Source organism: Salvelinus alpinus, chromosome 1, assembly GCF_045679555.1.
Source record: "Salvelinus alpinus chromosome 1, SLU_Salpinus.1, whole genome shotgun sequence".
Classification (NCBI taxonomy): Eukaryota; Metazoa; Chordata; class Actinopteri; order Salmoniformes; family Salmonidae; genus Salvelinus; species Salvelinus alpinus.
Window position 1 is genome coordinate 92,678,164 of NC_092086.1, and position 15,911 is coordinate 92,694,074.

Sequence of the window (15,911 nt, forward strand, 5' to 3'; positions counted from 1 at the left end):
CCTCTCCAGAGATGTTTGATCGGGTTCAAATCCAGGCTCTGGCTGAAGCACCCAAGGACATTCAGAGACTTGTCACGAAGTCACTCCCGCGTTGTCTTGGCTGTGTGCTTAGGGTCGTTGTCCTGTTGGAAGGTGAACCATCGCCCCAGTCTGAGGTCCTGAGTGCTCTGGAGCAGGTTTTCATCAAGGATCTCTCTGTACTTTGCTCTGTTCATCTTTCCCTCGATACTGACTTGTCTTCCAGTCCCTGCCGCTGAAAAACAATTCCCACATCATGATGCTGCCACCACCATGCTTCACCGTAGGGATGGTTCCAGATTTCCTCCAGACGTGACGCTTGGCATTCAGGCCAAAGAGTTCAATCTTGGTTTCATCAGACCAGAGAATCTTGTTTCTCATGGTCTGAGAGTCCTTTAGGTGCCTTTTGGAAAACTCCAAGCAGACTGTGATGTGCCTTTTACTGAGGAGTGGCTTCCGTCTGGGCACTTTACCATAAAAGCCTGATTGGTGAAGTGCTGCAGAGATGGTTGTCCTTCTGGAAGGTTCTCCCATCTCCACAGAGGCACTTTGGAACTCTGTCAGAATGACCATATCGGTTCTTGGTCACCTCCCTGACCAAGGCCCTTCTCCTCCAATTAAATGTTTTATTTAACCTTTAGTTAACTAGGCAAGTCAGTTAAGAACAAATTCTTATTTACAATGACTGCCGACCCCGGCCAAACCCCAACGACGCTGGGCACCACCCTATGGGACTCCCAATTACGGCCAGTTGTGATACAGCCTGGAATCGAACCAGGGTCTGTAGTGACGTCTCTAGCACTGAGATGCAGTGCCTTAGACCGCTGTGCCACTTGGGAGCCCGATTGCTCTGCTTGGCTGGGTGGTCAGCTCTAGGAAGAGTCTTGGTGGTTCCAAACTTCTCCCATTTAAACTTATGATGGATGCCAATGTGTGCTTGGGGACCTTCAATGCTGCAGAAAGTGTTGGTACCCTTCCCCAGATCCGTGCCTCGATGCAATCCTGTCTCGGAGCTCTACAGAGAATTCGTTCGACCTCATGGCTTGGTTTTTGCTCTGACATCCACTGTCAACTGTGGGACCTTATATAGAGAGGTGTGTGCTTTTCCAAATCATGTCCAATCAATTGAATTCACCACAGGTGGACTCCAATCAAGTTGTAAAAACAGTTCAAGGATGATCAATGGAAACAGGATGCACCTGAGCTCAATTTCGAGTCTCATTGCAAAGGGTCTGAATACTTATGTAAATAAGGTATTTCTGTTTTTTATTTTTAAGATATTTGCAAACATTTCTAAAAACCTCTTTTCGCTTTGTCATTATGGGGTATTGTGTGTAGATTTATTAGGATATGTTTTTATTTCATCCATCAATGTAGCAAAATGTGGAAAAAGTCAAGGGGTCTGAATATTTTCCGAATGCACTGTACATGCAGTTTGGATGCTGGAATTATTTTGGAGTGGACAATCATGCAGAGGAAGCCTATTTTTTTAAGTGATTTGTTTGACAATCAGATTAAATGACTGGTTGTGTTCATGCCTCATTAAAAGGTAATGAATTTTTACCTTTATTATAGGCCCGCTAAAAAAATTCCGTACACACGCTGACCCCTTGAATGTCATGGTGTAGCCTAATTTGCACTCTGATAAAGATGGTTTCCTATGGCAAGGTCTGAGGGCTGAGAATAATTGCTCTCTGAGTCAGGGTGCATCCCGTGCCCTATCTGGGCCTCAGTTGCTCATGAGAGCAGGGACAGGAGCAAGAATAAAACTCTCCATTGAGAGGGAGCATTCAGCCGCTAAGGCCAGTTAATCATGGCGGGAACGTCTCAAAGGAAATTTCATTCTCGATATCAGGCCTCTCCATTTTTATAGGTCGGATAGATAAAAGATCTGTCTTTACTTGTTTTTTTTTCTTCTCTTGGACATTATTGTCTAATTGCTCATCGCTAATATCAGTTTTAATGCTTTGCTGCATTACTTATTGATGACTTAACTGTGCTACTTATATATGACTGTGTATAGATTAAAAGGGAATCGTTGCATGATAAGGTCCTTGGAGCCAGAGGATGATATCAATCATAGATAAGGGGTCAATAATTGCTTTTGAAATACTTTCTGTCCGTTCAGTCTGCCAGTACTGCTCTATGTAAATGCAAGGCTTGGGATACTATACATTCCTAGCTCTGTATGTGTGTGTGTGTGTGTGTGTGTGTGTGTGTGTGTGTGTGTGTGTGTGTGTGTGTGTGTGTGTGTGTGTGTGTGTGTGTGTGTGTGTGTGTGTGTGTGTGTGTGTGTGTGTGTGTGTGTGTGTGTGTGTGTGGGCCGTCTAGTCATCTTACCTGTGAAATATCCATGCGGGCGTCACAACTTAATGGCTGAGTGGAAGTCAGGCCATTGGAACCAATGACAGTTGATATCATTCCTTTTCCATTGATCTTGCGAATCATTGTTCCATCAACAAAGTAGACTAATCCTTGCTTGTCCACTGCAATCCCTGTTGAAGGGAAAGGAGAGACAATTCATTAGCGCACAGCTCAGTATCAAAGAAACAGCAGTAACACTTTGTTGTCATAGATGTGATTATTCTGACAATATTATAAGCTTGACATTACATGTGATGACACTTTATGACAACATTCACCAGACTTTGACATTATGGAAGAGACCAGTCTTGTGATACAGGCTGTTTATAACAATGAAATAGGCATATTATTACTGAACTACCTTCAAAGGGAGAGAATGAAATGCTGTATGTCATCATTATATACCCATTCATTCCTTATAGGACAATATGCCTATACTGTAGCCTACAGTAGACAACAGTGAGTCTGAAGCATGTTTGTTCAAAAATAGTGAATTATGAACTAAAATCCTTCAAAGAGCAGCGGGACCAAGATGGTATTGAAACAGAGCTCCCATTAAGGAGTAACAGATTGCAACAGCAGTCTATTCGCTCTCTCATCACATTGTTATGGTGAACAGCCTGGCTCCATGGTGGAGTGAGTGACTACTTTTATCCCTGTCATCAGTCCCCTTCTCCCCACAGAGATGTGTGCTGCATGATAATAATAGCCAATTAATTTAATCAAGTGTCTGGGTATTATTTGATGAGATTTGCAATGCAAGTTGGGAGTCTTTAGAGCTCACAAAGCCAATGCAGATTCCAGATCACATGCTGCTGGCTGCCGCATTCCTCCAACACTCTCCAATCCCAATGAATGAGGCAGCTTTAATCGTCTTAGAGGAGCTTACATCCTTAAAACCAATTCTGAAATTTAAGTTTGAAAAGGTTCAAGGCAACAATTTGGCTAGTTGCAGCATGCATTGAGCAGCATCCTCTTTAATTGTGTTAATTGAAAGATATGACAAAATAGTCAACACAACAGAGTCCCTTCTCTGCAAAAAAAATATGTGGTCAAAGTCAAATGTTAATAAAAAAGTATACTCTTTTGAGGTTTCAAATGGTGTTACGAATTTAACGTTTTTAACACACTGACCATTGAAACAAATTTTCTATAAGTTTGGCAAAAGACCAAAGCCATATTATGGCAAGAACAGCTCAAATAAGTAAAGAGAAAAGACAGTCCATCATTACTTTAAGGCATGAAGGTCAGTCAATCCAGAAAGTTTCTTCAAGTGCAGTCGCAAATAGCATCAGGCACTATGATGAAACTGGCTCTCATGAGGACTGCCACAGGAAAGGAAGACCCAGAGTTACCTCTGCTGCAGAGGATAAGTTCATTAGAGTTACCAGCCTCAGAAATTGCAGCCCAAATAAATGCTTCACAGAGTTCAAGTAACAGACACATCTCAACATCAACTGTTCAGAGAAGACTGCTTGAATCAGGCCTTCATGGTCGAATTGCTGCAAAGAAACCACTACTAAAGGAAACCAATAAGAAGAGACTTGCTTGGGCCAAGAAACATGAGCAATGGACATTAGACCGGTGTAAATCTGTACTTTGGTCTGATGAGTCCAAATTGAAGATTTTTGTTTCTAACTGCCGTGTCTTTGTGAAACACAGAGTAGGAGAACGGATGATCTCCGCATGTGTGGTTCCCACCGTGAAGCATGGAGGAGGAGGTGTGATGGTGCTTTGCTGGTGACACTGTCTGTGATTTATTTAGAATTCAAGGCACACTTTACCAGCATGGCTACCACAGCATTCTGCAGCAATACGCCATCCCATCTGGTTTGCGCTTAGTGGGACTATCATTTGTTTTTCAACAGAACAACGACCCAACACACCTCCAGGCTGTGTAAGGGCTATTTGACCAAGAAGGAGTGATGGAGTGCTGCATCAGATAACCTGGCCTCCACATAAAAAAAAAAAAATTTATTTAACGAGGTAAGTCAGTTAAGAACAAATTCTTATTTACAATGACGGCCTACCCCGGCCAAAACAATCACCCGACCTCAACCCAATTGAGATGATTTGGGATGAGTTGGACCACAGAGTGAAGGAAAAGCAGCCAATAAGTGCTCAGCATATGTGGGAACTCCTTCAAGACTGTTAGAAAAGCACTCCTCATGAAGCTGGTTGAGAGAATGCCGAGAGTGTGCCGGTCATCAAGGCAAAGGGTGGCTACTTTTAATAATATAACATATATTTGGATTTGTTTAACACTTTTTTGGTTACTCCATGATTCCATATGTGTTATTTCATAGTTTTAATTTAAAAAAAGCCTTGAATAAGTAGGTGTCTCCAAAATTTTGACTGGTACTGTATGTGCAGGTTTTCAACTAAGACCATCGATGTAGGCTTGGGAGCTGAAAAGAACAGCTGTGACATACAACAGCCAAATACCTAGTCAGTTGTACAACTGAATGCATTCAACTGAAATGTGTCTTACACATTTAACCCAACCCCTCTGAATCAGAGCAGTGCAGGGAGCTGCTATAATTGACATCCACATCTTTGGTGCCCAGGGAACAGTGGGTTAACTGCATTGCTCAGGGGTAGAACAACAGATTTTTCCTTGTCACCTCAGGGATTTGATGCCCAATGCTCTAACCACTAGGCTACCTGACACCCCTACTCCAGTACAATGGTTGTGCATTTCATGTGTATCAGGAATGCACAATTATGAGGTACAGCACAGTAAATGGATTGCCTTGGCATGGAGAGCCTATAGAATGGACTTCTTTACTGTGTTCGTGTGAACAACCTGACAAAACAATTCTGCCATGAATCCTTGAACCACTCAAGGTCAGGTTGAGATATCCTGTTTGAGTCAGGCACTTAGTAAGCCTGGTGGTTAGAACGACACATTTTTACCTTGTCATCTCGGGGATTCAATCCAGCAACCTTTCGGTTACTGGCACAACAGTCTAACCACTAGGCTACCTGCCGCCCCTACCACCCAAGGTCAGGTTGAGATATCCTGTTTGAGTCAGGCACTTAGTAAGCCTGGTGGGCCGAAAGGCATCATGTTGGCTGCTTCTCTGGGACTGGGACTAGCCTTGAACCTATTGGTTTTGTGTCCAGGTGCACACAGTGTTTACATCAGGGCTGGCCAGCCAACTCCTCCAGGGGCGCTGTCTGTCTGCTGCCAGTTATCTCTCATTTAGACTCTGGTCAGGGCCTGAGACGCCAGGTGAGTGGATTCACTCCTCTGACCAATCAATGATGAAACCAACAAATTAAAAGTAATTTCTTTCAACAGTGAAATAAGATGAAGCTGAAATCCTACAGATGCTGTGTGTGTTTAGGCTTTCCTGGAAAATGTTAACTATTTATTTCAGCAGTCTGAACAAACTCTACAGTTGACAACATTATATCCTCAAATTTAAAGGCTCATTTAGTTTAAGACACAGAGATACTGCAGAGGATATTTTTAACTGATTGCCAGACATGTTTCCATGAATAATAGAACTCTAAATGCATAATTTAAAAATCCATATATTTCAACCGAAATACTCAAGTTCGAACAACATCAGCGTCAATACTGCTTTTATAGAGACATACTGTACCTCATCATTGAGCTTAATTGCATGACATATCACCCTCATCATCTAGTTAATTATGCATGATGTGGGATGATAAGTGGTCCCGTCATACCCTTCATAGTGTACCAAATAACAAGTTGTCACTAGTTAACACAGCCACAAAGTCATAATTATGGCTAAACCCTGCCCATTTCAACAATTTCACTTCTTAACATTGGATTTTAAACCTAACCTAAACCACACTGCTAACCTTATGCCTAACCCCAACCTTAAATTAATAACAAAAATATAATCTGACTTTAAGGCTGTGTCATCTAGTAGAAACGCAAATAACAGAGAGCGTACCAAAATAGAGAGCAGAGCAGAAACCCCTATTGTACATTTTAACTCATCTTAGTTTGATCTAATTGAAATTCCAAATTCCAAAACAGCTTAATGTAAATGCAAGTATCTGTGACCTTGGGGGTGAAGCTGTTAATACGCTGGGCAACATGTTTACTTCAAATACAATTTTATTTGTCACATGCGCTGAATACAACGGGTGTAGTCTTTATTGTGAAATGCTTGCTTACGAGCTCTTCCCAACAATGCAGAGTTTTAAAAAGAAAAATAGTAACACGAGTAACACAAAATACACAAGAATGGAGCTATATACATGGAGTACCAGAACCTAATCAATGTGCAGCTATATACAGTGAGTACCAGTACCAGATCAATGTGCAGGGGTACAAGGTAGTTGAGGTAGATATTTACATGAAGGCAGGGTGAAGTGACTAGGCATCAGGATAGATGATAGTAATAAGAGTAGAATAAAAAACAGAGTAGCAGCAGCATATGATGAGTGTAAAAGTGTGTGTGTATGTGTGCGTGAGTGTATGTGTGTTCGTTTGTATGTAATGCATGTGAATGTGTGTGGGTATTGTGTGAGAGTGTCAGTGTAGTGTGAGTGTGTATGTACAGTGCCATCAGAAAGTATTCACAACTCCTGAATTTTTCCACATTTTGTTGTGTTACAGTCTGAATTTAAAATTGATTACATTTAGATTTTTTGTCACTGACCTACACACAATACCCCATAATGTCAAAGTGGAATTACGTATTTTCGAAATCTTTACAAATTAATAAAAAATGAAATGCTGAAATGTCTTGAGTCAATAGGTATTCAACCCCTTTTTTATGGCAAGCCTAAATAAGTTCAGGAGAGGAAGGAAACTGCACAGGGATTTCACCATGAGGCCAACAGTGACTTTAAAACAGTTACAGAGTTTAATGGCTGTGATAGGAGAAAACAGGATGGATCAACAAAATTGTAGTTACTCCACAATACTAACCTAATTCACAGAGTCAAAAGAAGGAAGCCTGTACAGAATACAAATATTCCAAAACATGCACCCTGTTGGTAACAAGGCACTAAAGTAATACTGCAGAAAATGTGGAAAGGAAATACCCTTTTGTCCTAAATACAAGTGTTTAGGGCAAATCTAATATAATCACTGAGTACCACTCTCCAAATGTTCAAGCATAGTGGTGGCTGCATCATGCTATGTGTATACTTGCAATCGTTAAGGACTGGGGAGTTTTTCAGGATAGAAAATAAACATAATGGAGCTAAGCACAGGCAAAATCCTAGAGGAAAACCTGGTTCAGTTGGCTTTCCACCAGACACGGGGAAATTAATTCACCTTTCAGCAGGACAATAACCAAAAACAAATCTACACTGGAGGCCAAATCTACACTGGAGTTGCTTACCAAGACAATGACTGTTCCTGAGTGACCAAGTTACAGTTCTGACTTAAATCTACTTGAGAATCTATGGCAAGACCTGGAAATGGGTGTCTAGCAATGATCAACAAACAATTTGTAATAATAATAATGGGCAAATGCTGCACAATCCAGGTGTGGAAAGCTCTGAGACGTACCCAGAAAGACTTAAAAGTGTTTCTACAAAGTATTGACTCAGGGGTGTGAAAACTTATGTAAATGAGATATTTATGTATTTAATTTTCAATAAATTAGTAAAAATGTATAAACACATGTTTCACTTTGTCATTATGGGGTATTGTGTGTAGATGGGTGAGTGAAAATATATATTTAATCAATTTTGAATTCAGGCTGTAACACAACACAATGTGGAGTAAGTCAAGGGGTATGAATACTTTCAGAAGGCACTATTTAGCCTTGTGAGTGTGCATAGAGTCAGTGCAAGATAGGGTCAGTGCAGATAGAGTTTGGTAACCATTTAATGAACTATTTAGGAGTCTTATGGCTATTCAGCAGTCTTATTGCTTGGGGGCAGAAGCTGTCTCAGAGCCTGTCGGTCCGAGAACCAATGCTCCGGTACTGTTTGCCGGACGGTAGCAGAATGAACAGTCTATGGCTTTGATGGCTGTAGACTTTGGCAATTTTTCAGGCCTTCCTCTGACACTGCCTGATATAAAGGTTCTGGATGGCAGGGAGCTCGGCCCCAGTGATGTTCTGTAGTGCTTTGTGGTCGAGGGTGCTGCATTTGCCATACCAAGCGGTGATGCAGCCAGTCAAGATGCTCTCGGTGGTGCAGCTGTAGAACTTTTTGAGGCCATGTTGACTCCAGCTCCATCGATGTGGATGGGGGCATGCTCTCCCTTCTTTCTCCTGTAGTCCACGATCAGCTCCTTGGTCTTACTGATGTTGAGGGAGAGATTGTTGTCCTGGAACCACACTGCCAAGTCTCTGACCTCCTCCCTGTAGACTGTCTCATCGCCATCAGTGATCGTCAGTAAACTTGATGATGTTGGAGTTGTGCGTGGCCAAGCAGTCGTGGGTGAACAGAGAGTACAGGTGTCGTGGAAATTCATACTGAGACTTTGTCATTTTTTCAAACAATCATCTTTATTTAATATTGATTAATTATTGGGGGTTGGGTTGGAGCAAATCTAAGCACTTCTTTTGATTTGTGTGATGCTGTTGATGGAAGTATTGACCACTACTACCTCAGGTCTTCTCCAGTTTCCACATATTGAGAGCAACTTTAGGATAACAGTAGGGGGAAGATGTTTACTGTGTCTAATATTTAAAGCTCTCTTATACTGCAGGTATATTGTTTGTGGTAGTTGCATTGCTGTAGTGTTCCCACAATATTTTTTTTATATAGTCATAGTGAAATATATTGAAAGCATAATTTTAAATGCAAATATAAGTTTTCTATGGTAGAAAATATATATGGAACACTGACACTGTTACATGATACCTATGCATATGAGAGGTCTAAAAGTAGGGCTAAATAGATTAATCATCCAGATATGATTAAGCCCTCTGTAAATTAATCATGTCTAGGTTACCTCATTGAATCATCGACCCCCAAACATCGGCCTGGTGAGTTAAATTCACTGCTGAACGAGAGAGACCAAATAATTTATGGCACAGACAAAAAGAATGCTACTTCAGATGCCAGGAGTCCAAAGCTATTACCCTGGGTATCATGTAACATTTCACAGCACAAGCTTAGGTGGATGCCCTGGGGAAAAGGTGGGAAATAAAATGATAAATTGACCAGTCACCAGGTCTGACCCAGCGTTAATACCTCGGCCAATGTATTTAATAAAATAAAGAAGGGACAACATTAATTTTGAGGAGAAGCTCTTGACCCTGATCTATCTCTGGTCTCTGCTGCTGGGGCAAAACGCAACATATCCAGGGCAGCCTAGCCTAGCCTGGCCAGTGCTGGTTGGAGGAAGCTGCAATGTGTCTGCCTGGGATGCCTGGATGACTGGTGCCGCTCCCTGGCTTCCACAGCCAGTTGCTCCACATCAGAGAGACTGATATGTGGGTCCTGCCTGAGCGTACGTGTGTTCACAGATGACTGCTCCTGCCACTTTCAAGCATGCTTCCTCATTAAAACAGCAATGGCAGCCTCCATGCCGTCTCGCACTGATAACACGGAGTGTACACGGCCTATGCAATGATTGTACGGACAGCTCTTGTTCTCTCTGGAGAGGGCTTTCGTGTGTGGCAGCTTGATTCCTGCACCACACGGGAGGTCGATAATTGGACATATATGTTTGAGTTGAGAACTGCCACAAATGTGGTGGAAAATGCTTATGAATTTATTTGAAACGCTGCCACATTGAAACTAAACCATGGGATCTGTGTATCTGGTATAGCTAACGCCCACCTTTGTTATTGAAAAATATTGAAATCCAGTGTGGGCTTTCAAAGGGTTTGGCATTCTTTTTGGGTGAATAAGGCTGGGGCTAAAGTGACTGGTGTTCTGAGACTGGGAAGGGAGGTACAGTATATCACCTGAAACACTACTACTACCACTACTGCTATTGTACAATGGAATACAAAGAGGGTGTATTATTGATACCAATTTGTTTACAGTACATTGTGGCCCACTTGAGGCAACGCATTGCCAGATACTCCACGGAACCTAGTGGTTGACCTACTTCTGGGAGACATTTTAATGGATAATCAAGAAGCAAACGCTTCTACATCTATTTTATGGCCAAGCACTCTCTCCAGCTTGAAAATGCTTAATCAATGCGCAATGTGTTGCATTTATTTTTTGTTTGTAATCGGTTCGTCACCATATTTCCAGTCAATATGAATCCACTGAAAGTGAAGTAAATCCAATGTTTGTTTAACCACATCATAGCTGCTGCTTGATAGCTGCTGCTACTGTTAGAATCAGATACATTTCTAGCAGACACTACAGACCCTCTACACTGCATCTAAATGACATTGCATTAAGTAAACAAACAAGTAAACCAGGGATTTCAACAATTATCTTTAACACGGTGAAATCCTCCTGTAACAGTCAGTTAAATGCATTTATATCCGATATATAGTACATCTCTGAATATGATGGTATTGGTATTGAGTACTTTGTTGTCTGCTACACTATTTTTGTGGTAAGAATTTAGAGTGAGAAAACAACAACTCTCAGATTTCCGTGAGGTGAGGACCATCGACTGCTCTAAGGTCAAGAGTGTATTGATTGAAAATATATTTTAGAAGTGTGCAAATTAATTTGGACCTGGTGTCAGGTTATCAGACATTTGAATCAGTCTGCCAATGGTCTTATCTTTCTTTAAAAGCATTTTTTCATCCTTAAGAGCCCTAGTCACTCAGTATACAATTGTTGGAAAAATCCACTTATTCTGCCCTCTTCTTGCTAAGATGCATCAAGCAACATGATATCACTGGCAGTGGCGTACCGCAGTTTCTTGCCATAACCCCCCCACCCGCAAGGTCTGAGCAATTCCACACATTTCACCATGGAGCAAATAGAAAAATTTGCAGTTTTATAGCTAATATCATGCTATTCTACACATTTTGCCATGAGGTTGAGAACATTTTTTCTGTTTTAAAGCAAATTTCATGCAATGCTACACATATGCCAAAGGGCAGGGAGAAAAATTTGCATTTTTATAGTTCATCTCATGCTATTCTACACATTTTTTAGAGGCTGAGAGAATTTTGCATTTTTAAAGATAATTTCCTGCCTGTGGGCCTCCCTGCCTTGCAGGGGTGTGTGTTACGCCAGTGATCATTGGATATGCATTATCTAATGGATAGACTTGAACTCGGTTTAAGAAGTAGCCAGTCTACATAGCTGCTTATCCATGTTTAAGTTCCAAGCACAACAGTCAGTCGCTACTTCATCCTTGTTCAGTCTATTGGTTTCCTGTCTGTGAATCGCAGTCGGTTTACACCTTAATATGTTCTACCAATCAACACCCTCAGAACTTTACAGTTCCCTGGTTATATAACAACGGAATGAATATGTGTTCCCATGTTTACAATGACAACTACCACGTTTACAATAACATCTCCTAACCTTTTGCTTTTCATGGCATATCAGATGTTCTCTTGGTTAGAAGAGCTTTTTAAATTCCGCAAAATACAACAGGTGTAGACCTTAAAGGGAAATGCTTACTTAACCAACATGCAGTTTTAAGAAAAATAAGTGTTAAGTAAAAAATACACATAAAAAATAATTAAAGAGCAGCAGTAAAATAACAGTAGTGAGGCTATATTATTACTTAAATCATTTGTATTTAACCTTTATTCAACTAGGCAAGTCAGTTAAGAACAAATTCTTATTTACAATGACGGCCTACACCGACCAAACCCGGACGACGCTGGGCCAATTGTGCATCGCCCTATGGGACTCCCAATCACGGCCGGTTGTGATAAAGCCTGGATTCGAGTGGCGCCTCTAGCACTGAGATGCAGTGCCTTAGACCGCTGCGCCACTCAGGAGCCAGTACAGAGTCAATGTGCGGGGGCACAGGTTAGTCGAGGTAATTGAGGTAATATGTACAGGGTAGGTAGAGTTAGCATGACTATGCATAGATAATAAACAGAGAGTAGCAGCAGCGTAAAAGAGGGGGTGGGGGGGGGGACGACGACAATGCAAATAGTCTGGGTAGCCATTTGATTAGCTGTTCTGGAGTCTTATGGCTTGGGGGTAGAAGCTGTTAACTTCTTGTCACTACAGGGGGTGCTGTTTCAACTTCGACATTTTGCGTCTCCAAATTAAACTGCCTCGTACTCAATTCTTGCTCGTACAATATGCATATTATTATTACTATTGGATAGAAAACAATCTCTAGTTTCTAAAACCGTTTGAATTATGTCTGTGGGTGAACCAGAACTCTTTCTACAGCGAAAATCATGACAGGACATGCGAAGGTCTGAAAACTAGGCTCTGATCTCGGATCAGTTTAAAGCTCTGTGTGTGCCCTATGGATCGAAATGAACTGCACCCACCTTCCCCTGGATGTCAGTAACCAATGAGAAGTGGAATGGTGTTTCTACGTATTTCTCAGAGCTTATAAAAGGGCAAGGAACGAGGTGCGCTCTCTTTTCAACTTCCGCCATTACGCAACGCAAGACCCCAGGATAGCATTTTGAAACGCTCAGTTATCAGCCTTAGATATGTCCGTCTGTAATTTCATTCGGTATAGGTGTTAGAAACATCATAACGAAGTTATTTGAAACCGATTTATATCAGTTTATGCGAGTATATTGCTATTTTCGGAATTTTCGTAGTATTGCGTTTGAGGATTTGGACATGTGTGTGCCAGGTAGCTAATGTTAGCTGCTAGTTCCGAAGTTGAAGTGGACGTTTTACAACAAAGCAACAATTCTTTTGGACAAAAGGACACCTTGCCCAAGATTCTGATGGAAGCTCGTCCAAAAGTAAGAGCTATTTATGATTTTATTCCGTATTTATGTGGAAAAATGTAAACGCATTTTTCGGCCATTGTTGCGGCACTAGTCTGGCTGCAACGCACACTGTATGTCTAGTAACGTTAATTTTAAAAATCTAACTCAGCGGTTGCATTAATAACTAATGCATCTTTCATTAGCTGTCCAACCTGTATTTTTTTTGTCAATCTAATCGATAAATAATCGTAAACTTAGGTGCCTTTCCAAGATGGCGCCGGCCAGAATGCATGCCATGTTTTGACAGATTACATTGCATAACCACGATTTGTGATGCTAAATATGCACATTTTCGAACAAACTCTATATGCATTGTGTAATATGATGTTACAGGACTGTCATCTGAAGAATTCTGAGAAGGTTAGTGAAAAAATTAATATATTTTGGTGGTGATAACGTTATCGCGCTTTTTGCCTTGAATCAATGCTGGGGTGATGTTAGCTCATGTGGTATGCTAATATAACGATATATTGTATTTTCGCTGTAAAACACTTAGAAAATCTGAAATATTGTCTGGATTCACAAGATGTTGGGCTTTCATTTGCTGTACGCTGTGTATTTTTCAGAAATGTTTTAAGATGAGTAATTAGGTAATACACGTTGCTCTCTGTAGTTATTCTAGTCGCTTTGGGTGAGTTTTGTGATAGTGGCTGCAATGGTAAACTGTGATTTATACCTGAAAAATTCAACTTTTTCTAAAAAAACATATGATATACCATAAATATGTTATCAGACTGTCATCTTATGAAGTTGTTTCTTGTTTAGTGGCTATATATATCTTTATTTAGTCGAATTAGTGATAGCTACTGATGGAGTAAAAAACTGGTGGAGTAAAAAAACTGGTGTCTTTTGCTAACGTGGTTAGCTAATAGATTTACATATTGTGTCTTCCCTGTAAAACATTTTAAAAATCAGAAATGATGGCTGGATTCACAAGATGTTGGGCTTTCATTTGCTGTATGCTGTGTATTTTTCAGAAATGTTTTAGGATGAGTATTTTGGTAATTGACGTCGGTCTCTAATTATTCCGGCTGCTTCCAACGCTATTTCAGATTGCAGCTGCAATGTAGAACTGTGATTTATACCTGAAATATGCACATTTTTCAAAAAAAACATATGCTATACCATAAATATGTTATCAGACTGTCATCTTATGAAGTTGTTTCTTGGTTAGTGGCTATATATATCTTTATTTAGTCGAAATTGTGATAGCTGCCCATGCAGGAAAAAAATGGTGGAGAAAAAAAAGTTGTGTCTTTTGCTATCGTGGTTAGCTAATAGATTTACATATTGTGTCTTCCCTGTAAAACATTAAAAAAATCGGAAATGATGGCTGGATTCACAAGATCTGTATCTTTCATTTGGTGTCTTGGACTTGTGATTTCATGAACATTTGATTATATGATATCCCTGTGGCTTTAGGCTAGGCTATGCTAGTCAGCTTTTTTGATGGGGGGGATCCCGGATCCGGGGTTGTGACTCGTTAGAGGTTAACAAGCTTTTTGGACCTAGACTTGGCGCTCCAGTACCACTTGCCATCCACTTTGTTTATTCCCTCTACTTTTACACCTAGGCTCAGTCTGGTTCCTATTAGAAACATCAACTCATAAAAGTTGCTTCACGATCACAATGTTTTAAAACCCTGAAGAAAGATTTGTCCTTTAGATGTAATGGAACTTGCACATATTTAAACCATATTCCAATCTCCTTACTTCAACCAATAGCAAAAAACATATGATATACACAAGACCAGCAGGCCATGCATATTACTAATACATGCATAAGAAAATAACATGAACCCATATACTAATTAGAAAATGTCTTTGTGTGTTAACTTTGCAAGGCAAGGTCTCTTTACCATTCAAAAATGAAATTAAAGGCATCTGTCTACATTATTCACACCCTCTCCTGTCAATCAGAAATGCTGACAAGCTGATGAAGGAAGACTCACAATCTGTGTGACAATGACAGAGCATCAGCTAAAGACCCGCCAACACACCTAATTGATTCACTGCTTGATTTAGCAAAAAGTGTGCCAATGTCATCTTTCATAATCTAGCTTAAGGAGCATTTTTTTTTAACCCTTCACAAGTGCTGGGCTAAAGGTCAGGGTTATTTTAAAGCATTGTTCTAAAGAATAATAATACATCATTACCGTGTGAGGTGCTCTGGTAAAGTGTGTTTATTATATCAAACTGCAAACAGACAGCACCTTTCCTCTGTATGCCAGATCTAACAGCATCTAGTCCTAGTCACAACAATCCTACCAACCATCATCACCAAAAGCATACAAATTACTAATCACAAAATCCACACATTAATACAACGTATTTCTATTCAGGCCAAGTGGAACATTAGCTGGTACAGTACACAGTCGCTTGCAGGTGGAACAATGTAGTATTTGCAGTTACCGTAACAACATGGGAATTTATTCACCAGGGGGAATGGATTGATCTTAATTTCGCTGTTGTTATGAGCGACAGACCAACTAATCCATCCCCATCTGGAGTGTCATCTCATCATGTCTGAGCCATTCATCAGCCTCACATGACTATATTAAAACAAACCCAGGTCTCCACATTAACACTTGTCCTCTTGTCCGGGACAAGTCCAAAAAATTGTCAGACAAGAAGAATAAATCACACAAAAATCACAATATCAAACAATTACTCAGATCAGAATTTGATCAGAGAGGCCAACATTGGAATAATATTTAAATCTATTTCTCAA

General features: G+C 40.5%; 1 protein-coding gene across 4 annotated transcripts in view; it reads right to left on the reverse strand.

Annotated features, from left to right (window-relative positions):
• The window catches only part of LOC139534680 (teneurin-1-like), a 225,658-nt gene that overhangs the window by 24,422 nt on the left and 185,325 nt on the right, over positions 1-15,911 (reverse strand). For all 4 annotated transcript variants that reach the window (XM_071334069.1, XM_071334060.1, XM_071334050.1 and 1 more), the window contains exon 23: positions 2,359-2,513. In XM_071334069.1, coding sequence (XP_071190170.1) covers positions 2,359-2,513 — 155 coding nt within the window. The remainder of the gene's footprint in view (positions 1-2,358; positions 2,514-15,911) is intronic.